The sequence below is a fragment of the Mirounga angustirostris genome, unplaced genomic scaffold (assembly GCF_029215605.1).
Source record: "Mirounga angustirostris isolate CCGP_5_RB_7025 unplaced genomic scaffold, mMirAng1.0.hap1 SCAF_10, whole genome shotgun sequence".
Lineage (NCBI taxonomy): Eukaryota > Metazoa > Chordata > Mammalia > Carnivora > Phocidae > Mirounga > Mirounga angustirostris.
Genome location: NW_026991718.1, coordinates 49,067,367 through 49,094,177, shown reverse-complemented (window position 1 = coordinate 49,094,177; position 26,811 = coordinate 49,067,367). Strand labels below are relative to the sequence as shown.

Here is a 26,811-nt window from a genome sequence, read left to right as displayed (position 1 = left end):
TACTCTTTCTTGAGATGAAAGAATAGGTTATTGATTTGAGACTTTTTTTTTTTAGGATTTTTCATCTATTTATTTGAGAGAGAGAGAGAGTGTGTGTGAGCATGAGCTGTGGGGAGGGGCAAAGGGAGAGAGAGAAGCAGAATCCCTGCTGAGCAGGGAGCCTGATGTGGGGCTTGATCCCAGGACCCTGAGACCTGAGCTGAAGGCAGATGCTTAACCAACTGAGTATCCAGGCACCCCGAGACTTTATTTTTGATATAGGTGTTTACATTGATAAATTTCCTATAAGCACTACTTTAATGGCATGCTCAGAGTTTTGGTTTGTTGTGTTTTTGTTTTAATTCATCTAAAATATTTTTAAGTTTCCATTGCAATTTGTTTTCATTGACCCTGTGGTTATTTGGGAATGTCTTGTTTAATTTCCACAGATTTTTTACTTTCCTTTTGTTATTAATATCTCATTTGATTCCATTTTTGTTGGAGAACACCTACTTTGTATGATTTTAATTCATTTAAATTTTATTGAGGGTTGCTCTTATGTCCTAGTGTATAGTTTATTCTGTAGAATGTATGGTTTACGTTTGAGAAGAATGTGCATTCTGCTATTGTTAGGTGGTGTGTTCTATATGTGTCTCTTAGTTCTAGTGGGTTTATAGTGTTCAAGTCTTCTGTATCCTTGTTGATCTTCTGCCTAGTTTTCTCTATTTTTGAAAGTAAGCTGGTGAAATCTTCAACTATTATTGTTTGTCTGTTTTATCATTTTACTGTCATATTTGCTTCATATCTTATTAAGTGCATTTATGTTTATAATTGTTATATATTCCTGATGGATTGACCTTTTTGTTATAAATGGTCTCCTTTTAATTCTAGTTATGTTTTTTGTTTTAAGGTCTATTTTCTCTTACATCAGTATAGTCACTTCAGTTCTTATGCTTGCTGCTTGTATGGCATATGTTTTTTATCCCTTTACTTTCAACCTATTTGTTTTTTTGAATCTAAAGTGTATCTCTTGTAAACAGCTTATAGTTGGATCTTGTGATTTGTTGTTTTTTTTTTAAATCCAAACTGACAGTCTTTACCTTTTGATGTGACTGTTTAATCAGTTCATGTTCAATGTCATTATTGATTAAGATTGGATATATATTTCCTGGGTTTACTTTTTGTTTTCCATGTTTCATGTTTTTTTGTTATGTTCCTCCTTCACTGCTTTTTATTGGACTTAATGAATATTTTCTAGTGTCACGTTTTAATTTCTTTAATTATTTTCTAGTTAATTTTTCCAGTTATATTCTAGTGGTTGCTCTAGGGCTTACAAAATTTATCTTATTTAGAATATATACCTGATTTATACTAACTTAATTACAGTGTGATACAGAGACATTACTCCTATATAGCTCTATTCTCTTTTGTGTGTGCTATTATTGCTATACATATTATACCTGTATGTGTTACAAACACACAAGAATATGTTGTTACATTATTATACTTATTTTTATAATTTTTGTATTTTTTAAGAAGTTGAGAGAAGTAAGGAGAGCAAGTATTTAGAGTTAATTATATTAATCTTCTCATTTACTATTTTTTAATTCTCTTTATTTGTTCCTGTGGATTTGTTACCATCCAGTGTCTTTTCCTTACTCCACTCCAGCTTTGCTCCCACTTGCCTCCTTTTGATGTTTATTATCAAATATGTTTCATTTCTACATTTTAGCCCCACTAATATAGTTAATACATATTGCTTTGTGTAAAATTGCTTTTATAATCAGTTAAGAGAAGAAAGGAAAAGAAATATGCAAATATGCTCTCTTTTTGTAATTACCTACATAATTATCTTTACTAGCACTGTTTGTTTTGTTTTATAAATTCAAATTACTGTCTGGTGTCACTTGCTTTCAACCTGAGTAGAATTCGTTTAGTATTTCTTGTATGATGGTTCTGCTACCAACAGATTCTCTTAGTTTTTATTTACCTGGAATGTTTTTATTTCATCCTTTTGAAAGATAGTTTTGTTGAGTTTAGAATGCTTGGTTGATAATCTTTTTGTTTTAGCACTCTGAATTTGTCTTCCCATATGGTATTCTGGCCTTTATTGTTTCTGATGAGAAGTCAACTATTGATCTTATTAGCATTCCCTTGTATGTGATTTGTTTTCTCCTGCTGCTTTCAGGATACTCAGTCTTTCAACATTTTGATTATGATGTATTTGTGTGGATCTCTGTGTTTATCCTACATTGAGTTCATTGAGCTTCTCAGATGTGTAGATTATCTTTCCATTTATTTGAGTCTTTTTCCACTTCTTTCATCTATGTCTTGTATTTTGCAATGTACAGATCTTTCACCCCTTTGGTTAAATTTATTCTTAGGTGTTTTTTTTTTTATGTAATTGTAAATGGGATTGTGTTCTTGACTTCTCTAATAGTTCTTTATTAGTGTATAAAAACATAACTGATCTTTTTATGTTAATTTTGTATCCTGCAACTTTACTTGAATTTATTAGTTCTAACAGTTTTTTGGTGGAGTCTTTAGGAGTCTCCATGTGTAATACCATGTCATCTATAAATAGAGACAGTTTTACTTCTTCCTTGCCTATTTGGATGCCTCCCCCCTCCCCTTTTTTTCTTGCCTAATTGCTCTGGCTAGGATTACCAATACTATGTTGAATAAAAGTGGTGAGAATGGGAACCCTTATCTTCTTCTTGATCTTAGAGGAAAAGCTTTCAGCTTTTCACTGTTGAGTGTGATGTTAGCTATGGGCTTTTATATATGGCCTTTGTAATGTTGGGGTATGTTCCTTTGACATCCCCTTTATTGAGAGTTTTTATCATGAATGGATGTTGAGTTTTGTTAGTTGCTTTTTCTGAATCCATTGAACGATCACATGATTCTTATCCTTAATTTTGTTAATATTGGTGTATCATATTGATTGATTTGCAGATATTGAGCCATCCTTGCATTCCTGGAATAAAGCCCACTTAATCATGTTATATGATTCTTTTAATGTATTGTTGAATTCAGTCTGCTAATATTTTGTTGAGGATTTTTACATCTATGTTCATTAGGGGGATTGGCTTATAATTTTACTTTTTTGTAATTTCCTTGTCTGGTTTTGGTATCAGAGTATGCTGGATTTATAAAATGAGTTTAGAAGTGTTCCCTTTTATTTTTTGGAAGAATTTGAGATATTTTGGTATTAATTATTTGAATGTTCAGTAGACTTCACCAGTGAAGCCATCTGGTTTTGGAGTTTCATTTGTTGGGACACTTTTGGTTACTGATTCAATCTCCTTACTAGTAATTGGTCTGTTCACATTTCTACTTCTTCATGATTCAGTCTTGGTAGGTTATATGTTTCTTCTAGGTTGTCAAACTTGTTGATGTAACATTATTTTTAGAAAGTCTTTTATGATCTTTTATAGTTCTGTGATACCAGTTGTCATATTTCCTTTTCCATTTTTGTATTTTATTATTTGAGTCCTCTCTGGGTTTTTTTGGGTGGGGGTGGTAGTGATTTTAGCTAAAGATTTGTCAATTTGTTTATCTTTTAAAAGAACCAGATCTTTGGTTCATTGATTTTTTTTTTTTTTCTATTGTCTTTTTAGTCTCTACTACATTTATTTTTGCTCTGGTTTATGTTTTCTTCCTTCTACTGGCTTTGGGCTTTGTTTGTTCTTTTTCTGGTTCTTTAAGATGTAAAGTTAGGTTGTTTATTTGAGATATTTCTTGATGGTAGGCATTTATCACTGAACTTCCCTCTTAGAACTGCTGTTACTGTACCCCATAAGTTTTGGTATATTGTATTTCCATTTTCATTTATTTCAAGGTATTTTTTGATTTCTCTTTTGATTTCCTCTGTGAGCCATTGGTTGTTCACTCTGTTAATGTGTTTTGCTTTATTAATTTCTTGAGTCTTTTTCTCTCATAAAACTTTCCATAACTTCTATTTCTTTTCAGGTTACTATGCAGATTACATTCATCCCTTCTCCTTTAGTTTTCCTGAAGAGTTAGTACTTGGTAATGTACTTCCTTACCTTATACTTCACTCCTGAACTCATTTAATTCTATATTTAGTTGCTTTTTTGAAGCTCACTATTGGGTTTAGAATAGCAGTCACTAATAATTTAGTGAAAAGAGTTCAGAATTTGGAGTTAGAATTCAAAGGTTAAAGTACCTCTTTTTGTCATTTACTGTAGAATTCTGGAGAAGTTACATTTCTTAACCAACTGAGCCACCCAGGCGCCCCAGAAGTTACATTTCTTTATCAATCAAAATACGGTCTGAGCGGGGCACCTGGGTGGCTCAGTCATTAAGCATCTGCCTTCAGCTCAGGTCATGATCCCAGGGTCCTGGGATTGAGCCCCGCATTGGGCTCCCTGTTCTTTGGGAAGCCTGCTTCTCCCTCTCCCACTCCCCCTGCTTGTGTTCCCTCTCTCACTGTGTCTCTCTCTGTCAAATAAATAAATAAATAAATAAAATCTTAAAAAAAAAAATGTGGTCTGAGGGCCAAAAGTATGGGACATTATTTGTGATTTTGTTAGAAATGCAAAATTTCAGATCCTACCCCTAGACCTATTGAATCAGAATCTTCAAGTTAATAAGATCTCCATATTGAGAAGCAATATTATATCTTCCATCTTTGAAACTTAATTTCTTTATATGTAAAGTGCAGACGGTTCCCCACTTAGGATGCTTTGACTTAGGATTTTCATCTTTATGATATGCATTCAGTAGAAACCATACTGCAAATATGAAGTTTGCTATTTTTTTAGGCTAGCCATATGTGGTATGATATTCTTTTGTGATGTTGGGCAGCAGCAGTGAGCCACAGCTCCCAGTCAACCACATGATTATAAGGGTAAAAACCTGATACAGTTACAGCCATTCTCTACCCATACAACCATTCTGTTTTTCACTTTTAGTACAGTGTTCAATAACAAGATATTCAACACTTTATTATAAAATAGTTTTTGTGTTAGGGAATTTTGCCCAATTTTTGGTCAGTGTAAATGTTCTAAGCATGTTTAAGTTAGACTAAGCTAAGCTGTGATGTTTGGTATGTTAGATTATTCTATGTATTTTTGACTTACTATGTTTTCATCTTTTGATGGGCTTATCGGGTTGTAACCCAATTGTAAGTTGAGGAAGATCTGTATAGATAGTACTTGTTGTATATATCAACCATCTTGCCATCATCTAACAACCCATATGTTTTACAATTTATTTTTTGTCTGCTTCCTACTATCAGAGTGTAAGCTTTGTAAGGCAGAATTAGAGTGTAAACTTTGTTTATTGCCCTATTTCCTATATCTAGAACTGTGACTAGCACATAGTAAACATTAATTTTTTTAAAATTTAATTTAATTTATTTATTTGCCAGAGAGAGAGGGAGAGCACAAGCAGAGAGAGCTGCAGGCAGAGGGAGAAGCAGGCTCCCCACTGGGTGAGGAGCCCAATGCGGGACTAGATTCCAGGACCCTGGGATCATGACCTGATCTGAAGGCAGATGCTTAACTGACTGAGCCACTCAGGCATCCCACCTTATTTTCTTTTTGAATGAACAAATGAATGAATGCATATCTTGTCAAATCTTGTCATTTCTATTGCAGTCATTTACTTCCCACTGCCATTTAGAATTAGAAGTACTGGATTAGACAGTACAAATACAGAAATTTCTGTTGTTGCAGAAAGTTCTGTTAGATAGTACTACTTACACTTTTGCATTCTGGTCCCACTCATCTTGAATCTATATTTCTGCAGTATAGTTCTGATCAAATTTATCAACAACTCCCCATGCCATTTAGAATTAAGTTCAAAATCCTTAGTGTAATCTTCAGACACTTTATAGTTTCATATAGTTAAAAAATATGTTTCTCAGGGTGCATTTATTAGAAGAATCATTTAAACCCACTGCATGCATAGCATCCATCTGGGCCATATTGCATTGCCCTCGTGGGACTTGAGGGATAGGGGAACCCATGAAAATAAGTTGAAGATCCTTTGCTGTGCCATGGAATAAAGTATTTTGTCTCTGATTGAGGAGTCACATGTCTTTTAATGGCATACAGGACACAGTAACAGGCTAACTTATTAGGTTATAGCTAGGTCTGAAAATAAAGCCCAGACAGGATAGCATTTTCCCATCATGTTAAAAATTCTTTAAAAATCCAAATTTTAATAATGACCCACATAATATATCAAATGGATATGCTGCTATTTTTAAACATTACTCTATTGTTGAATATTTAAATTATGTCTGCATTAGTTTGCTGTTGTAAATGGCTTTGTAATTAATATCTTTGTAAATATTTGTCTCCTTTGATGACTATCAAACTATTCCCTTAGGATTCCTTACTAGAAGTGTAAAGGTCAAAGGAAGGAAAGCTTGCTTTATTTCTTTTATGCGTAAAAGAAGTATTTCTTAATTAAAAAATATATAATAATATTAATATTAATAAATCTCTTTTTCTAGGAGGTACTTCTAAAGGAGGCGTAGCTGAAGTTACTCAATCCAGCTTGAAACCAGGCATCACTGCTACTCCTGGAGATTCAGATACCAGATCTCATTTATTCTTGTTCCCTGAGGACTTTCCTCAGTTGGATTTAAGGTCTCCTCAAGAGAATACTGTTGGTCAACATACTGATACCCACAACCAAGAGGCATCGGTAGATAGTGATATAAGTGAAGAGACTCTAAAAGTTTCATCTGTTGGTGAGCGAGCTGACCAGAAGACTGGGATATCAACAGTACCCTCTAGTTTCTACTCACAAAGAGGGAAGCCCAGTATTTTCTACCCACAGGCCTTGCCAGACAGTCATCTAGCTGAAGAGGCTCTAAAAGTTTCAGCTGTTCTTGGTCCTACTGTCCAGAAGAGTGGCATACCTACAGTCTTTCCAAGTTCCTACTTCCGTGGAGAGAACCATAATATCTTCTACCAACAGGCCCTGCCAGACAGTCATCTAACTGAAGAGGCTCTAAAAGTTTTGGCTATTCCTGGTCCTGCTGACCAGAAGACTAGCATACCTATAGTCCTTCCAAGCTCCTACTCACATGGAGAGAAGCGTAATACCTTCTACCAACAGGCCTTGCCAGGCAGTCATCTAACTGAAGAGACTCTAAAATATTCAGCTGTTCCTGGTTCTGCTGACCAGAAGACTAGCATACCTACAGTCCTTCCAAGTTCCTACTCACATGGAGAGACGCATGTTACTTTCCATCCTCAGGCCTTGCCACACAGTCATCTAACTGAAGAGGCTCTAAAAGTTTCAGGTGTTCCTCATCCTACTGACCAGAAGACTAGCATACATACAGTCCCTCCAAGTTCCTACTCATGTGGAGAGAAGCATAATATCTTCTACCCACAGGCCTTGCCAGACAGTCATCTAACTGAAGAGGCTCTAAAAGTTTCAGCTGTTCCTGGACCTGCTGACCAAAAGACTAGCATACCTACAGTCCTTCCAAGTTCCTACTCACGTGGAGAGAAACATAATATCTTCTACCCACAGGCCTTGCCAGACAGTCATCTAACTGAAGAAACTCTGAAGATTTCAGCTGTTCCTGGACCTGCTGACCAAAAGACTAGCATACCTACAGTCCTTCCAAGTTCCTACTCACGTGGAGAGAAACATAATATCTTCTACCCACAGGCCTTGCCAGACAGTCATCTAACTGAAGAAACTCTGAAGATTTCAGCTGTTCCTGGACCTGCTGACCAAAAGACTAGCATACCTACAGTCCTTCCAAGTTCCTACTCACGTGGAGAGAAGCATAATATCTTCTACCCACAGGCCTTGCCAGACAGTCATCTAACTGAAGAAACTCTGAAGATTTCAGCTGTTCCTGTATCTACTGACCAGAGGACTGAGAAAACAATAGTACCTTCTACTTCATATTCACGAAGAGAGAAGCACATTATTTTCTCCCAGCAGCAGTTGTCAGATGGTCATCTAACTAAACAGGTTCTGAAAGTTTCATTTGTTCCTGGACCAGCTGATCAAAACACTGGGATACCTACATTATCTTCACATTCCTACTCACTTGGAGAAAAGCCTGGTATCTTTTACCAACAGGTCTTGCCAGATAGTCATTTAATTGAACAGACTCAGAAAGTTGCAGCTCTTCCTGGACCAGCTGATCAGAAGAGTAGGATACCTGCAGTATCCTCTACTTCTTACTCACATAGAGAGAGGCCCCATATTTTCTATCAACAGACATTGCCAGAAAGTCATCTAACTGAACAGGCTCTAAAATTTTCTGCTCCTGAATCCACTGAGCAGAAGACTGGGATACCAACGGTAACCTCTACTTCCTCCTCACATAGAGAGAAGTCCAGTATTTTCTACGAAGAGGAGTTGCTGGATAGTCATCTAACTGAACAGGCTCAGAAAGTTCCAGCTGTTCCTGGACCAGCTGACCAGGATACTGGGATACCAATAGTGCCCTCTAGGCCCTACTCTCGTGGAGAGAAGCCCAGTATTTTCTGTCAGCAGGTCTCACCAGACAGTCATCTATCTGAAGAGACTCTGATTTCAGTTGCTTCTGGACCAGCTGAAAAAAAGAGTGGGTTACTATCAGAAGCTTCTAATTTCTGCTCACGTAGAGAGAAGCACAATATTTTCTACCAAGAGGAGTTGCAAGACAGTTCTCTAACTGAACAGGCTCAGAAAGTTTCACCTGTTCCTGAACCTACTGACCAGAAGACCAAAATATCAACAGTAACTTCTACTTCTTACTCAGATACAGAAAAGCCCTTTATTTTCTACCCACAGGGCTTGCCAGACAGACATCTACCTGAAGACGCTCTAAAAGTTACAGCTGTTTCTGAACCAGCTGACCAGAAGACTGGAATACCAGTAGTTCCCTCTACTTCCTCCTCACATAGAGAGAAACCCATTATTTTCTACCCACAGGACTTGACAGACACTCATGTCACTGAAGAGGCTCTGAAGGCTTCAGCCATATCTGGATCAGCTGACTGGAAGACTGGAATATCAACAGTATCCTCTACTTCCTACTCACCTAGAGAGAAGCCCATTATTTTTTCCCCTCAGGCCTTGCCAGGCAGTCATTTACTTGAAGAGGTTCTGAAAGTTTCAGCTGACCAGAAGACTGGGTTGCTATCAGAACCTTCTAGTTCCTACTCACATAGAGAGAAGCCCATTACTTTCTACCCAGAGGGTTTGACAGACGGCCAGTTACCTCAGGAGGCTCTGAAAATTCCAGCTGTTTCTGGACCAACTGACCAGAAGACTGAGTTGCCACCAGAACCTTCTAGTTCCTACTCACCTAGAGAGAAGCCCATTATTTTTCCCCCTCAGGCCTTGCCAGGTAATCATTTACTTGAAGAAGCTCTGAAAATTTCAGCTATTCCTGGATCAGCTGACCAGAAGACTGGGTTGCCATCAGAACCTTCTAGTTCCTACTCACATAGAGAGAAGCCCATTATTTTCAACCCAGAGGATTTGACAGACGGCCAGGTACCTCAGGAGGCTCTGAAAGTTTCAACTGTTTCTGGACTAACTGACCAGAAGACTGAGTTGCCACCAGAACCTTCTAGTTCCTACTCACCTAGAGAGAAGCCCATTATTTTTCCCCCTCAGGCCTTGCCAGGTAATCATTTACTTGAAGAAGCTCTGAAAATTTCAGCTATTCCTGGATCAGCTGACCAGAAGACTGGGTTGCCATCAGAACCTTCTAGTTCCTACTCATATAGAGAGAAGCCCGTTATATTCTACCCAGAGGGTTTGACAGATGGCCAGGTACCTCAGGAGTCTCTGAAAGTTTCAGTGATTCCTGGACCAACTGACCAGAAGATTGGGTTGCCATCAGAACCTTCTAGTTCCTACTCATATAGGGAGAAGCCCATTGTTTTCTACCCAGAGGGCTTGACAGACAGCCAGGTACCTCAGGAGGCTCTGAAAGTTTCAGCTATTCCTGGACCAACTGACCAGAAGACTGGGTTGCCATCAGAACCTTCCAGTTCTTACTCATATAGGGAGAAACCCATTACTTTCTACCCTCAGGGCTTGACAGACAGTCAGATATCTCAGGAGGCTCTGAAAGTTTCAGCGATTCCTGGACCAGCTGACCAGAAGACTGGGTTGCCATCAGAACCTTCTAGTTCCTACTCACATAGAGAGAAGCCCATTATTTTCTACCCACAGGGCTTGACAGACGGCCAGGTGCCTCAGGAGGCTCTGAAAGTTTCAGCTGTTCCTGGACCAGCTGACCAGAAGACTGGATTGCCATCAGAACTTTCCAGTTCCCACTCATATAGAGAGAAGCCCATTATTTTCTATTCACAGGGCTTGACAGACAGTCGGGTGCCTCAGGAGGCTCTGAAAGTTTCAGCTATTCCTGGACCAGCTGACCAAAAGACTGGGTTGCCATCAGAACCTTCTAGTTCCTACTCCTATAGGGAGAAGCCCCTTATTTTCTACCCTCAGGGTTTAACGGACAGTCAGGTACCTCAGGAGGCTCTGAAAGTTTCAGCTCTTCCTGGACCAGCTGCCCAGAAGACTGGATTGCCGTTAGAACCTTCCAGTTCTTACTCATATAGAGAGAAGCCCATTATTTTCTACTCACAGGGCTTGACAGACAGTCGGGTGCCTCAGGAGGCTCTGAAAGTTTCAGCTATTCCTGGACCAGCTGACCAGAAGACTGGGTTGCCATCAGAACCTAGTTCCTACTCACCTAGAGAGAAGCCCATCATTTTCTACCCACAGGGCTTGACAGATGACCACGTACCTCAGGAGGCTCTGAAAGTTTCAGCTATTCCTGGACCAATTGACCAGAAGATTGGGTTGCCATCAGAACCTTCTAGTTCTTACTCACACAGAGAGAAGTCTAACATTTTTTACCAACAGGAGTTATCAGGCAGTCATCTAACTGAAGAGACTCTGAAAGTTTCAGCTGTTTCTACAACAGGTGATCAGAAGACTGGGATACCTTCAAGTTCCTACTCACTTGGAGGGAAGCCCATTATTTTCTGTCAGCAGGCCTTATCAGATAAGCATCTCACTGAAGAGTCTCTGAATGTTTCAGCTTCTCCTGAACCAGCTGACCAGGAGACTGGGATACCAACAGTACCTTCTGTTTCTTACTCTCATAGAGAGAGGCCCAGTATTTTGTACCAACAGCCCTTGTCAGACAACCAGCTCCCTATAGAAGCTCTGAAAATTTCAGCTGTTTCTGGGCCAGGTGATCAGAAGACCAGAAAACCAACAATTACCTCAGCTTCTTACTCACATAGAGAGAAGCCCATCATTTATCAGCAAGAGTTGCCAGATCTTACTCAAGCAGCTTTAAGTGTTTTCAGGGTTCCTGGACTAGGTGACCAGAAGACTGGAATACCAGTAGTAACCTCTACTCCTTACTCACATAGAGAGAAGCCCATCATTTCTTACCAGCAGGAGTTGCCAGAGCATAATGAAGGTGCTTTAAAAGTTTTAGGGGCTCCTGGGTCAGCTGACCAGAAGACTGGGATACAATTTGGGTCCTCTGCTTCCTATTCACATAGAGAGAGCCCCATCTTTTCTTATCAGAGGGAGTTGCCAGATATTACTGAAGAAACTCTGAAAGTTTCAGCTGTTTCTGGACCAGCTGACCAGAAGACTGGGATACATATAATTCCCTCTAGTTCCTACTCATACAGAGAGAAGGACAGTATTTTTTACCAGCAGGAGTTGCCAGATGTTACTGAAGGAGCTTTAAAAATTTTTGCTCTTCCTGGACCTGCTGATCAGAAGACTGAGATACCAACAGGATCTTCTAGCTCTTACTCACATAAAGAGAAACTCAAGACTTCACCTGTAATTTTACCAGATGACCAGAAGACTGAGTTACTAACAACTCCCCTTAGTTCCTACTCACAAAGAGAAAAGCCCAAAATTTCAACTGTGATTGGACCAGATAACCAGACGACTTCGTTACTGACAGTTCTTCATAACTCCTATTCTCAGAGAGTGAAGCCCTTTCAACAGGAGCTGCCAGATAGACATCATAGTGAGGATATTTTGAAAATTTCACCTGTCTCTGAACCAACTGATGTGAACTCTGGGATACCGATACCTCTTTCTAGTTCCTATTCCCACAGAGAGAAATCTAATATTTTCTACCCACAGGAATTGCCAGACAAACATCTAGCTGAAGATGCACTGAAGGTTTCAACAATTCCTATACCAGCTGACCAGAAAAGTCTGTTACCAACAGTTCCTCCTAGTTCCTTTTCACACAGAGAGAAACCAAATATATTCTATCAACAGAATTTTCCAGATAGACATAAAACGCAAGATGCTCTGATGTTCTCAAGGGGTGTTGGGCAAGTTGATCAGATTACTGGGTTATCAACAGTTACCCCTGGTACTTATTCACATAGGGAGAAGCAGAAACTTGTTTCAGACCATGTTCAAATGCTAATAGATAATTTGGATTCTTCTAACTCCAGTGTTATCTCAAACAGTGTACCTTTAAGTTCTCAGGCTGATGGTAGAGTTGTAATAAGTAAGCCAGAATCTTCAGGTTTTGAAGATGTTGGGTCTGAGGAAAATCAAGATACAAGCAGTGGTTCCAAAACTCTTAAAGAGATTCGGACCCTTTTAATGGAGGCAGAAAATATAGCACTGAAACGATGCAATTTTCCTGCTCCCCTGGTCCCTTTCAGAGATGTTAGTGATATTTCATTTATACAATCTAAGAAGGTGGTTTGCTTCAAAGAACCCCTCACAGCTGATGAATCTAATGGTGATTTGCCCCAAAGACAGCCATTTACAGAGGAAAGCCCAAGCGACAGGTGCATACAGAAGGATATTAGCACACAGACAAATCTGAAATGCCAGAGAGGCATTGAGAATTGGGAGTTTATTAGTTCAACTACAGTTAGAAGTCCTCTACAGGAAGCAGAAAGCAAAGCCAGAGTGACAGTAGACGAAACCCTTCGGCAATATAGAGCAGACAAATCTGTAATGAGACCTGAACCTGAAGGGTATAGTGGAACCATTGGGAATAAAATTGTTATACCTATGATGACTATCATTAAAAGTGATTCAAGTAGTGATGCCAGTTCCTGCTCATGGGACAGTAATTCATTGGAGTCAGTTTCTGATGTTCTTCTAAACTTCATTCCATATGCTTCACCCAAGACAAGCTTGACAGATAGTAGAGAAGAAGAAGGTGTGTTGGAGAGTGATGATGCTGGTGGTAGCAGTGTAGATTCACTGGCCACACATGTCAGAAACCTTCTGAAATGTGAATCCTCACTGAATCATGCTAAACAAATACTCAGAAATGCAGAGGAAGAGGAATGTCGAGTACGAGCACGAGGTAGGAACTGATAATTTGTTATAAAGGTAGGTCAAGCTTATAAACATTATACTTTAATAATTTGTTTAAAGGTAAGTGTTTGTGGAGTCTAAATTTATTTTCTTGTAGGGTTGTTAGAATGATTACATTTTCCACCATAATCCAGAGTAGGTCCATTTAACCAATAATGTAACTAAGTCACAGTATTAATAGTGCTAGTTTAAGTTTAGGGTCTTAGGTAGGTTCTAAAGCCTGAAGGAGAATAAGGAGATAGCTTGGGTTTTCAGATTCCTAAAGTTCTCCTGTTTCCTTAATCCTCCTAGGATAGTATTCTATTTTGGAGGCAGAAAAAAAAATGAAAACAATTTGCTCTGCTCTAAATCACACTGTATCATAAAACTATATATACATTTTCTGTTTTCTAATAAAATTCTTAGAGCATATTTTAGACATTAGAAAAAACAAGTATTTCACACTAAAACTTGGGTTAGAGCTTTGAAAGAGGATGTTTACTAATCCCATTAATCTCTAATAGTAGAATGCCATTAAAAAAGAAAAAAAATTTTTTAAGACAAAATGGGGAATATGTTAGAGAGCAACTTATAAACAATTCAGGCCTCCCTGATTTATGTTTTCCCGTGAGAAAACTTACCTTTTATCACTATGCATATTCTGATTCCAGAAAACTCCCAAGTTTTATTGATTATTATTAAATATCAGCTCTCCTGGAAGCGACAGTAACTGTAGCAGGAACTAATAGGGGAGGCAAAGGGACCATCCTGATTGGAAGGAAATTAAGATAAAAATAATTGAAAATCGGGGCACCTGGGTGGCTCAGTCGGTTAAGCTGCTGCCTTTGGCTCGGGTCATGATCCCTGGGTCCTGGGATCGAGTCCCACATCGGGCTCCCTGCTCAGTGGGGAGCCTGCTTCTCCCTCTCCCTCTGCCTGCTGCTCTTCCTACTTCTGCTCTCACTGTCAAATAAATAAATAAAAATCTTTAAAAAAAAATGGAAAATCATAGTTAAAGTGGCCTTTTTGGAGAAATATCTGTAGAATGTAGTTTTTAAAAATCACACTTTTCAGTGAAATGATTGCTCTTAAGAACTTATAATAGCTTGTCATATAATTGAGAACACATATTTTTTGCTAAGTATTGTGGTAGCATTTAGCTGGATATATTGATGGTTTTCTGTGCTCTTATAATCACTGAAAATTATCATTTTTGCATTGCATTTCCTCAAGTGTTATATGTTTTCTTTTCAGCCTGGAATCTGAAATTTAATCTGGCTCATGAATGTGGCTACTCCATTTCAGAATTAAATGAAGATGACAGGAGAAAAGTAGAAGAGATCAAAGCAAAGTTGTTTGGTCATGAGAGAACAGGTGACTTGTCCAAGGTATGAAAGAAATCTAGAAATGAAGAGAGAAAATGTGAAAGAAAGGGCCGTAGAGTTTGTATCTCTTTACTTGGGCATTGATGACATGAGCTGAGTCATTGATAGTCTTCGGATAAAGCGTTAAGAGTCTTAGTTCTTCAAAGTTAATATTTAAGGACTAGATTCAGTAGGTGTTAATTAATTCCAAACTCATCTTTTGAAAAAAATTCTCCTTAGGAAAATAAGAATAGATTTGCTTTGTCATTTGACTTCGTATCCTGACATGTATTGATTTTCTCTTGTTGTTCAGTATAGTTTCGAATTCTTTAATAGATGGAATCAACATGGTATATATTCTGAGAATTACACTTTTCACACAGAGTTGGGTTTTTGAGATTCTTCTGTGTAGATGTATATAGTTTTAGTTTATTCATTTTTAGTACTGTAAGTATTCTAGTGTGAGAATATATGATAGTTTGTCCATTCTCTTGTGGATAGGGCATTTGGTCTGCTTTCATGAATGGTAATAGGGTATGGTAATACCTATCTTACAGGGTTTTGGTATGGGTTATATGAGATGATGCTTAGTGGAATGTGTGATATCTCGTTCTCAATAATTGGCAATTATCATTATTATTAATACTATAAAAATTGATAATGCATAGACTTTTTGGCCTAATTCATAGTTTTTTAGAAAATTTTTTGTCAGTGATACAGCATAATTATTTGGCTTATCTCTTTTTTGGAAAAGTTTTTTAAAAGTATAAATTAGATTGGATTTTAGCTTTATGTATATGTTTGAGATCATCATCACCATCCCATTTCCAGAAACTCTTTTCATCTTGCAAGAGTGAAACTTTGTACTTCTTAAACAGTTTCTCTCCATTCCACCCTCCCGTCAGCCCCTAGCAAGCACCATTCTGTCTTTATGATTTTTTTTTTTTTAGATTTTATTTATTTGACAGAGAGGGCAAGCACAAGTAGGGGGAGCAGCAGAGGGAGAGGGAGAAGTAGGCTCCCCACCAAGCAGGGAGCCTGATGCGGGGTTTGATCCCAGACCCTGGGATCATGACCTGAGCTGAAGGCAGATGCTTAACTGACTGAGCCACCCAGGCACCCCTATGATTTTTTTTTTTAAGATTTTTAAAAAATGTATTTATTTGAGAGAGAGTACAAGAGAGAGAGCACGAGTCAGGTGAGGGGCAGAGGGAGAAGCAGACTCCCTGCTGAACAGGGAGCCCAACTTGGGGCTCTATCCTGGGACTCCGGAACCATGACCTGAGCTGAAGGCAGACACTTAACAGACTGAGCCACCCAGGCGCCTTGTCTTTATGATTTTCATTAAGTACCTCATATAAGTAGAATCATACAGTATTTGGTTTTTGTGATAAGTTTATGTCATTTAGCATAATGTCTTCAAGGGTCATCCATGTTCTACCTTATGTCAGAATTTCCTTAAAGTGAGTCTCTTAGAGATAGTATGTAGTTGAATAATGGTGTTTTCACCATTCTGCCATCCCTGATGTTTTGATTGAGTTTGATCCATTTGTATTTAAAGCAATTACTGATAAGGTGCAACCTACTTCTGTTATTTTGCTATTTGTTTTCTATGTCAAGGAACTGATTTTTATGTTCAGGTACAACTCCAAACCATAAGATTATTTGCCTTACTTCCCTTTAGCCCACAGAAGTGCAGAGGACAAAATTTTGTAGGCTCCTAAAGACACCCTCTTACATTGCTTGTTGGCATTAACTACTCAGATCATTTTGACTCCCCCCAAACTATAACAAAATTCACTTTGTATGTACGGATTTACTGTCTTTGCTTAGCAGGATACTCTCTCCTCTCTTTTCCCTTTTTTGTTTGGTAACCTCTGAAAACAGGAAAAGTTTGAAGTCAGTAATTTATATCATTATGGTATATGGACCAATATCTCTTAAGTTTATAAAGAAAACCATAAAACAAACTTAAGAGTAAAAATAAAACAAGCCAAACTAAGAAAGTAGTAAGAAAGAAATTATAAAATCAAATGGATCAATTAATGCACTAGAAAACAGAAAAATAAGAGAATTGAACATTAACACTTAGAGTTGAATCTTGGAAATATTCCACATCAATAGGTGATCTCTAACTAGAAGATTACAAGAAAATAATTCGATGTTATAAATTAAAAGGAGTATGCTAAGCATACCATTGAGAAATTTTGAAATTATAAGAGAATATAATATATACCTGTTTTTTTATTAGGTTTAAAATTTTCATGAATTGGCTGATTTTCTAAGAAAATGTCAATAAATCTTAAATAGATTAGACATGAACAGGATAGAAAATCCTTGTCTCTCAGAGATTTATCTTCCAAGAAAAGTAGCTGACTTGTTATGAAATGTTATAGAGTATTTCCTGGGTTTGATACTGGTAGTGTGGTTATATGACAGGTGAATGTCCCTATTCTTAGCAGATGCAGTGGTGAACTATTTAGGATTGAAGTGTCATATACCTGTGTTTGTATAGAGAGATAAAACTGATAGGGGAAAATGTTCAATTGTTGAATCATGGCAGAAGGAATTCCAGTGTTTATTTTAACATCGTATCAACTTTTTTAAAAAAGACTTTATATTTTAGAACTGTTTAAAGTTCACAACTAGGGGCACCTGGGTGGCTCAGTCGTTAAGCGTCTGCCTTCGGCTCAGGTCATGATCCCAGAGTCCTGGGATCGAGCCCCACATCAGGCTCCCTGCTCACAGGAAGCTTGCTTCTCCCTCTCCCACTCGCCCTGCTTGTGTTCCCTCTCTCGCTGTGTCTCTCTCTGTCAAATAAATAAATAAAATCTTTAAAAAAATAAAAATAAAAATAAAGTTCACAACTAGGGGCGCCTGGGTGGCTCAATCAGTTAAGTGTCTGCCTTCGGCTCAGGTCATGATCCCGGAGTCCTAGGATTGAGCCCCACATTGGGCTCCCTGCTCGGCGGGGAGCCTGCTTCTCCCTCTGCCTCTGCCTGCCTCTTCCCCTGCTTGTGCTCTCTCTCTCTCTCTCTCTGTGTCAAATAAAGAAATAAAATCTTTAAAAAAAAAATAAAGTTCACAGCAGAATTGAGAGGAAGATACAGAGATTTCCCATAGACTCCCTGCCATGACACATGCATTTCCACTGCCATTATCAGCATCCCCTACCAGAGCAGTACGTTTGTTACAATTGATGAACCTACATTGACACATCATAATAACCCAAAGTCCATAGTTTACATTAGGGGTCGCTCCTGGTGTTATATATTTTATGGGTTTGGACAAATGTGTAATGACAGCTATCCATCACTGTATCATACAGAGTATTTTCACCACCCTAAAATTTAGTCTATTTAATTCTGCCTCCTTCCAACTTCCACTGCAACTGCTAATCTTTCTGCTGTCTCTATACTTTCAATGTGTCATATAGTTGGACTAAAACAGAATTTAGCATTTTCACATTGGCCTCTCTGGATTATTAATATGCGTTTAAGTTTCCTCCATGACTTTCCATGGCTTGATAGCTCATTTCTTTTTAATGTTGAATAATATTCCATTGTCTTGATGTGCCACACAGTTTATTTCATCTACTGAGGAGTATCTTGGTGGCTTCCAAGTTTTGGCAATTATGAATAAAGCTGCTATAAACATCCTTATGCAGTTTTTTTGTGTGTGGAAATCGGACATTTCAGCTCTTTTGGTTAATTATCAGGGAGTGTAAATGCTAGATTGTATGGTAAGAGTATGTTTAGTTTTGTAAGAAACCACCAAGCTGTTTATAACTTTGTATGTCAGCTATACTTCAATTAAAAAAAAAAAAAAGACCACACACACATACATTTAAATGGAGGAGAGAAAAAAAACCCACCACATTGTCTCATAAAGTGACTGTACTGGGACGCCTGGGTGGCTCAGTCATTAAGCGTCTGCCTTCAGCTCAGGTCATGGTCCCAGGGTCCTGGGATCGAGCCCTGCATCGGGCTCCCTGCTCAGTGGGAAGCTTGCTTCTCCCTCTCCCACTCCCCCTGCTTGTATTCCCTGTCTTGCTGTGTCTCTCTCTGTCAAATAAATAAATAAAATCTTTAAAAAAAAAAAACAAAACAACAACAAAAAAACAAAGTGGCTGTACCATTTTTTATTTCTACCAACAGTGATTCAGAGTTCCTGTTGCTCCACATCTTTGCTAGCATTTGGTATTGTCAGTGTTCTGGATTTTGGCCATTGTCATAGGTGTGGAGTGAAGTCTTGTTGTTTTGTTTTACTTTTTAAATTTTTTTAATTTATAAATTTTATTTATTTATTTGAGAGAGAGAGAGTGCATAAGAGGGGGAGGGGCAGAGTGGGAGGGAGAAGAACAAAGAGACTTGTGCTGAGCGTGGAACCTGACGTGGGGCTTGATCTCATGACCCTGAGATCACACCAGAGCTGAAACCAAGAGTAGGATGCTCAACTGACTGAGTCACCCAGGTGCCTAGGAATTTCATTTTAATTTGCATTTCCCTGATGACATACGATGTGGAACATCCTTTCATATGCTTATTTTCCAGCTGTATATCTTCTTTGGTGAATTGTCTATTAATGTCTTTGGCACATTTCTAAATTAGGTTGATTTTTATTGATTCTTTAGAGTTCTTTGTATATCTTAGATAATAGTCCTTTATCAGATGTGTCTTTTGCAAATATTTTCTTCCAATCTGTGATTTGTCTTTTCATTCTTGACATTGTCTGTCACAGTACAGAAGTTTTTAATTATAATGAGTTCAACTTATCAATTACTTTTTCAAGGATTGTACCTTTGAGGTTATATCTAAAAAGTAATCATTGTATCCAAGGTCATTGAGGTTTTCTCCTTTGTTATATTCTAGGCTTTGCATTTTACATTTAGGTCTATGATCCATTTTGAGTTAATTTTTGTGAGGAGTTTTAAATCGGTGTCTAGATTCATTTTTTTGCATGTGGATGGTCAGTTCCAACACCGTTTGTGGAAGAGACTGTCTTTGCTCCATGCCTTTGTCCCTTTGTCAAAGGGACAGATCAGTTGACTGTGTTTACATGGATCTGTTTCTCAGCTTTGTTCTGTTCTTCTGTCTATTCTTTGACCAGTACCACACTGTCTTACTTACTGTAGCTTCATTGTAAGTCTTTTAGTGTCAGTCCTCCCAACTTGTTCCTTTTCTTCAGTATTGTGTTGGGTATTCTGAGTCTTTAACTTTCCCATATAAACTTTGGAAACAGTATGTCAGTATACACAAAATAACTTGCTGGGATTATGATTAAGATTGCAATGAATCCCTAGATCAGGTTAAGAGGAACAGGGTCAAGTTGGGAGGTCTTGAGAACATTGAGTCTTTCTATCCATAAACATAGAATATCTCCATTTATTTGATTCTTTGACTTTTTTTTTTTTTTTTTTTTAAGATTTTACTTATTTATTTGACAGGGAGAGACACAGCGAGAGAGGGAACACAAGCAGGGGGAGTGGGAGAGGGAGAAGCAGGCTTCCCACTGAGCAGGGAGCCCGATGTGGGGCTCGATCCCAGGATCCTGGGATCATGACCTGAGCCGAAGGCAGATGGTTAACAACTGAGCCACCCAGGAGCCCCTCTTTGACTTCTTTTATCAGGATTTTACAGTTTTCTTCATAGAGAGCTTATAGATATTTTGTTAGGTTTAATGTAAGCATTTCATTTTTGGGGGTGCTAATATAAATGGTATTGTGTTTTTTGTTTCGAGCTCCACTTATTCATTGCTGGTATATAGGAAAGCAGTTGACTTTTGTCTATTAACTTGTATCCTGCCATTTGCTATAATCGCTTATTAGTTCCAGGAGTTTGTTAATTCTTTTAGATTTTCTGCATAGATGATCATATCATCTACAAACAGTTTTTTTTCTTCCTTCTCAATCTGTGTACCTTTATTTCCTTTAGTTGTTTTATCACATTAGCTAGAAATGCCATTTTGATGTTGGAAAGGAGTGGTGAGATGGGATATCGTTACCTTGTTCCTGGTCTTTGTGGGAAAGCTTCTAGTTTCTTACCGTGAGGTATGAGGTTAGCTGGAGGTTTTCTGCCAATACTCTTTATCATGTTGAGGAAGTTTCCTTCTATTCCTAGTTTACTGATAGTTTTTTTATCATGAATAGGTGTTGGATTTTGTCAAATTCTTTTTCTGTATCTATTGATATAATGGTCATTTTTCTTTTTTTAGCCTGTTGATGTGATCATATTAATTGATTTTTGAATGATTAAGTCCCACTTGGTCATGGTGTATAATTATTTTTATACTATGTTGTATTTGATTTGGTATTATTTTATTGAGGATTTTTGCATCTATTTTTGAGAGATACTGGTCTGTTTTTTTTTTTTTTTTTTTTTCTTTTTTTCTTGTAATGTCTTTGTCTGGTTGTGGTATTCATAGAATGAATTAGGAAGTGTTTCTTCTGCTTCTGTCCTCTGAAAGAGATTGTAAGGAATTGGTATAATTTTTTCTTTCTTTTTTTTTTTTTAAAGATTTTATTTATTTGACAGAGAGAGACACAGCGAGAGAGGGAACACAAGCAGGTGGAGTGGGAGAGGGAGAAGCAGGCTTCCTGCGGAGCAGGGAGCCCCATGCAGGGCTCGATCCCAGGACCCTGGGATCATGACCTGAGCCAAAGGCAGCTGCCTAACCAACTGAGCCACCCAGGCGCCCTGGTATAATTTTTTCTTTAAATGTTTGGTAGAATTCACCACTGAAGCCAGATGGGCCTAGCATTTTCCCTTTTGAAAGATTATTGATTCAATTTCTTTAATAAATAGATGCCTATTCAGAATGTCTTTTCCTTTTTGTGTGAGTTTTGGCACATTGTGTTTTTCAAGAAATTGGTCCATTCCATCTAGGTTATCAAATTTGTGGTCATATGGTTGTTCATTCTATTCCTTTATTATCCTTTTAATGTCCATGGGATTTGTAGTGATGTCACCTCTTTCCTTTTTGATATTAGTAATTTGTGTCTTCTCTCTTTTTCACTTTCTGGCTAGAGGGCTTATTGATTTTATTGGTCTTTAAAAGAAACAGCTTTTTTGTTTAGTTCATTTTTCTGTTTTTTCTATTTGCAATTTCATTGATTTCTGCTCTAAATCTTATACTTTTTCTGTTTGCTTTGGACTTAATTTGCTATTCTTTTTCTAGTTACCTAATGTAGAAACTTGGGTTATTGATTTTAGATGTTTCTTCTTTTCTAATATATACATTTAATGCTAAAAATTTCCTTCTATGCCATGTTTTCCCTGCATCCCACAAGTTTTCATAAGTTGTGTTTTCATTTTAAGTTAATATGTTTTTAAATATTAGGTTAATATGTTTTTAAATTTTTCTTGAGATTTATTCTTTGATTTATGCTTTATTTAGAAGTGTGTTGTTTAATCTCCATGTATTTAGGGATTTTCTTATTATCTTGCTTTGATTTCTAGTTTAATTTCATTGTGGTCTAAGAGCAGACATGTGATTTTTATTCTTTTAAATTTGTTAAGGTGTATTTGATGGCTCAGAATGTGACCTGTCTTAATGAATGTTCCATGGGAGCTTAAGAAATTGTGTATTCTATTGTTTTTGGCTGAAGTAGTCTATAGATATCTATTATATCCAGTTGATTTATGGTGTTATTGAATTATGTCCTAACTGATTTACTGCCTAATAGATCAGTTCATTCTTTTTTTTTTTTTTTAATTTTTTTTTAATTCTTATGTTAATCCCCATACATTACATCATTAGTTTTAGATGAAGTGTTCCATGATTCATTGTTTGTGCATAACACCCAGTGCTCCATGCAGAATGTGCCCTCCTCAATACCCACCACCAGGATAACACATCCTCCCACCCCCCTCCCCTCTAGAACCCTGTTTGTTTTTCAGAGTCCATCGTCTCTCATGGTTCGTCTACCCCTCCGATTTCCCCCGCTTCATTCTTCCCCTCCCGCTACCTCCTCCTTCTTCTTCTTTTTTTTCTTAACATATATTGCATTATTTGTTTTAGAGGTACAGATCTGAGATTCAACAGTCTTGCACAATTCACAGCGCTTACCAGAGCACATACCCTCCCCAGTGTCTATTACCCAGTCACCCCATCCCTCCCACCCCACCCCCCACTCCAACAACACTCAGTTTGTTTCCTGCGTAGATCAGTTCATTCTGATGAGGATGTTGAAGTCTCCATTTATAATAATGGATTCATCTATTTCTCCTTATAGTTTTATTAGTTTTTGCTTCATGTAGGTTAACGCTCTTTTGTTAGGCACATATACGTTATGGATCATTATGTCTCAGAGAATTGACCCCTTTATCATTATGTAATGGCCTTCTTTATCCCTGATAACTTTCTTTGCTTTGAAGTCTGTTTGGTTTGAAATTAATACAGTATTCCTACTTTCTTTTGATTAGTTTTAGAATGGTATATTTTTTTCCATCCATTTACTTTTTTTTTTTTAAGATTTTATTTATTTATTTGATAGAGAGAGAGAGCACAAGCAGGGGGAGTGGCAGGGAGAGGGAGAAGCAGGCTCTCCCTGAGCAGAGAGCCTGATGCGGGGCTTTGACCTGAGCCAAAGGCAGATGCTTAATCGTCTGAGCCACCCAGGCGCCCCATCCATCTATTTACTTTTAATCTATATGTGTCTTTATACTTAAAGTGGCTTCCTTGGGATGCCTGGGTGGCTCAGTTGGTTAAGCGTCTGCTTTCAGCTCAGGTCATGATCCCAGGATCCTATGATGGAGTCCTGCATTGGGCTCCTGGCTCAGCGGGAGCCTGCTTCTCCCTCTGCCTGCCGCTCCCCTGCTTGTGTTCCCTCTCTTTCTCTGATAAATAAATAAAATCTTTAAAAAAAAATAAAGTGGCTTCCTTGGGGCGCCTGGGTGGCTCAGTCTGTTAAGTGTCCAACTCTTAATATCAGCTCAGGTCATGATCTCAGGGTTGTGAGATTGAGCCCTGCATGGGGCTCTGTGCTGGGTGCGGAGCCTGCTTAAGAGTCTCTCTCCCTCTCTTCATCTGACCCTCCCCCAACCCCTCTCTCTCTTAAAAATTTAAATAAATAAAGTGGCTTTCTTTCTTTTTTTTTTTTTGGAGTTGTTTTTCCATTTATTAGACAACCCTGGGCCTATTTACTTGAAATCTCCTTTCTAGTGATAGATATAGATACACATATGCATATCCATCCATACATATACATATGCATATGTGTGTACATGTGTGTATGTATATATATTATAAATTTCACCTCCTTTATTGAGTTTGTTCAGCAGAGGGGGTAAAATTGAAAATTCACTCTAGGCTAAAAGCCAATACACAAAAGTAGTACTTTTGTTTGAGGCTCTGGTGTTGGATTCTTGGCTCCATCAAAAACTCACTTTGAAGTTTTAGAAATGTTACCTAACCTTTATCTTGTTCTTAGATTCAACATGCATAAAATGGAAATGTTAATGACATCTACCTTCTAAGATTTTGCTAAGTATTAAGTCATATTATACACATAAAATGATTAGCAGTTCTCTATCTAACACATAGTAACACTCCCAAAATTATTTACTGTTGTTACTATTCTCAATGAAAAGCTCAGTGAGATAGGAACTATTGTCCCACTTACTAAAATGATATTTTAACTTTATCTTCAAGCTTTGTTATGTCACCACTACTCCTAATCATGGACTGAGTATTTAATTATAAATGTTATTTTATTTTATTTTTATTTTTTATAAATGTAATTTTATTTAAATTCAATTAATTAACATATAATGTATTATTTGTTTCAGGGGTACAGGTCTGTGATTCGTCAGTCTTATATAATACCCAGTGCTCATTGCAACACATACCCTCCCCAATGTCCATCACCCAGTTATCCCATCCCTATAACCCTCTCCTTTCCACCAACCTCAGTTTCCTATGATTATGGTTTGTCTCCCTCTCTGGTTTCGTCTTGTTTCATTTTTTCCCTCTCTTCCCTATGATCCTCTGTTTTGTTTCTAAATTCCACGTATCAGTGAGATCATATGATAATTGTCTTTCTGTTATTGACTTATGAAATACGCTTAGCATAATACCCTCTAGTTTCATCCACGTCATTGCAAATAAAGTGGCTTTCTCATAGATAGCATGTAGTTAGATCTTGTTTTTTTATTCACTCTGACAATCTTTGTCTTTTCATTAGTGTACTTAGATAATTGATTTTCAAAGTGGTTATTGGTGATATACTTGGAGTAATATCTACCATATTCACTACTATTTTTTATTTTGCCCTTGTTCTTCATTCCAATTTTTTCTCCCACTTTGTTTCTGTCTTTTGTGTTTTAATTAATCATTTTATATCATATTTTCTCTCATTTCTTAGCATATCAGTTACACTTAAAAAATTTTTTTTAAACTTTTTTTAGTGGTTGCCCTAGAATTTGTAGAATATTCACAACTAATCCAAGTTTATTTTCAAATAACACTATACCACTTCAGGTAGTGTGAGTACCTTCTAATAACAAAATACAGTGGATCCTTGAACAGTACAGCAGTGAGGGGCACCAGCTCCCCACACAGTTGAAATTCTGCATATAACTTCTGACTCTCTCAAAGCTAGTAATAGCCTGTGCTGGTCAGAAGCCTTAATGATAACATAATCAGTTAATGTATTTTATACATTATGTATATTATATACTACATTTTTATAAAAAACATCTAGAGAAAAGAAAAATGTTACCATCATAAGGAAGAGAAAATACATTTACAGCACTGTATCTATCAAAAAAAATCAGTGTTTAAGTGGATCCATGCTGTTCAAACCTCTGTTATTCAAGGGTCAACTGTAATCCTGATTTCTTCCTCCCGTCCCTTGTATCATTGCTGTCATTCATTCATACACATCTGTACACACATGCAAGCAATAGTTTGAACAAATTATTATCTATTAGATCAATTAAAAATAAGAAAAAAGTGTGTGTGTGGTTTTTCTTTTAACCATCACTTATTCCTTCTTGATGTTCTTCCTTTTATGTAGATTCAAGTTTCTGACTCTATTTTTCTTTACTCTAAAGTCCTTCTGCTAACATCTGTTGCATGGCAAGTCTACTGGCAACAAATTCCCTCAATTTTTGTTTGTTTGGGAAAGCCTTCATTTCTCCTTCAGTTTCAAGGATAATTTCATAGGCTAGAGAATTCCAAATTTGTATTTTTATTTTCCTCTACACTTCAAATATTTCATTCTGTTCTTCTCTTGTTTGCATAGGTTCTGAGGAGAAATTGGATGTAACTCTTTGTTCCTCTGTAGATAAGGCGTTTTTACCCTGTAACTTCCTTCAGTATTTTTTCTTTCTTTATTTTTTAAAAATTTTATTTATTTGTCAGAGAGAGAGAGGGAGAGATAGAGCACAAGCAGGGGAAGTGGCAGGTAGAGGGAGAAGCAGGCTCCTCGCTGAGCAAGGAGCCTGATGTGGGACTTGATCTCAGGACTCTGGAATCATGACCTGAGCCGAAGGCAACCAACTGAACCACCTAGGTGTCTCTCTATTTTTTTCTTTATGTTTGATTTTCTGTACTTTGAAAATGTTATGCCTAGGTGTAATTTGCGGGGGGCATTTATCCTGCTTTGTGTTTTGTGAACTTCCTGGATCTATACTTTGGTGTCTGACATTAATTTGTGGGAAATTTTTAGTCATTTTTTTTTAATGTTTTATTTATTTATTTGTCATAGAGAGAGCGAGTGCACACGGGTGGGGGAAGGGGAGAGGGCGGCAGGCAGAGGGAGAAGCAGGCTTTCCACTGAGCAGGGAGCCTGATGCAGGACTCAATCCCACAACCCTGGGATCATAACCTGAGCTGAAGGCAGATGCTTAACCAACTGAGCCACCCAGGCGTTCCTAGTCATTGTTATTTCAAATATTTCTTCCATTCCTTTCTTTCTTTTTGGTATTTCCATTGCTCATATGTTACACCTGTTGTAGTTGTCCCAGAGTCCTTTGATGTCCTGTTCTTTTGTTTGTTTTTTCAGTCTTTGTTCTCTTCACTTTTCAGTTTTGGAGGTTTTTGTTGAGATACCTTTATGCTCAAGATTCTTTCTTTAGCCATGTCTGGTCTAGTAGTAAGCCCATCAAAGGCATTCTTCGTTTCTATTAAAGTGTTTAAT

General features: G+C 37.6%; 1 protein-coding gene across 7 annotated transcripts in view; it reads left to right on the top strand.

Moving 5' to 3' along the window:
* The window catches only part of ALMS1 (ALMS1 centrosome and basal body associated protein), a 216,706-nt gene that overhangs the window by 58,973 nt on the left and 130,922 nt on the right, over positions 1-26,811 (top strand). For all 7 annotated transcript variants that reach the window (XR_010405594.1, XR_010405592.1, XR_010405593.1 and 4 more), the window contains 2 exons: positions 6,467-13,315; positions 14,560-14,693. Coding sequence is in view for 4 of the 7 variants with exons in the window: in XM_064572311.1 (XP_064428381.1) it covers positions 6,467-13,315; positions 14,560-14,693 (6,983 nt within the window). In the remaining 3 variants the exon portion in view is untranslated. The remainder of the gene's footprint in view (positions 1-6,466; positions 13,316-14,559; positions 14,694-26,811) is intronic.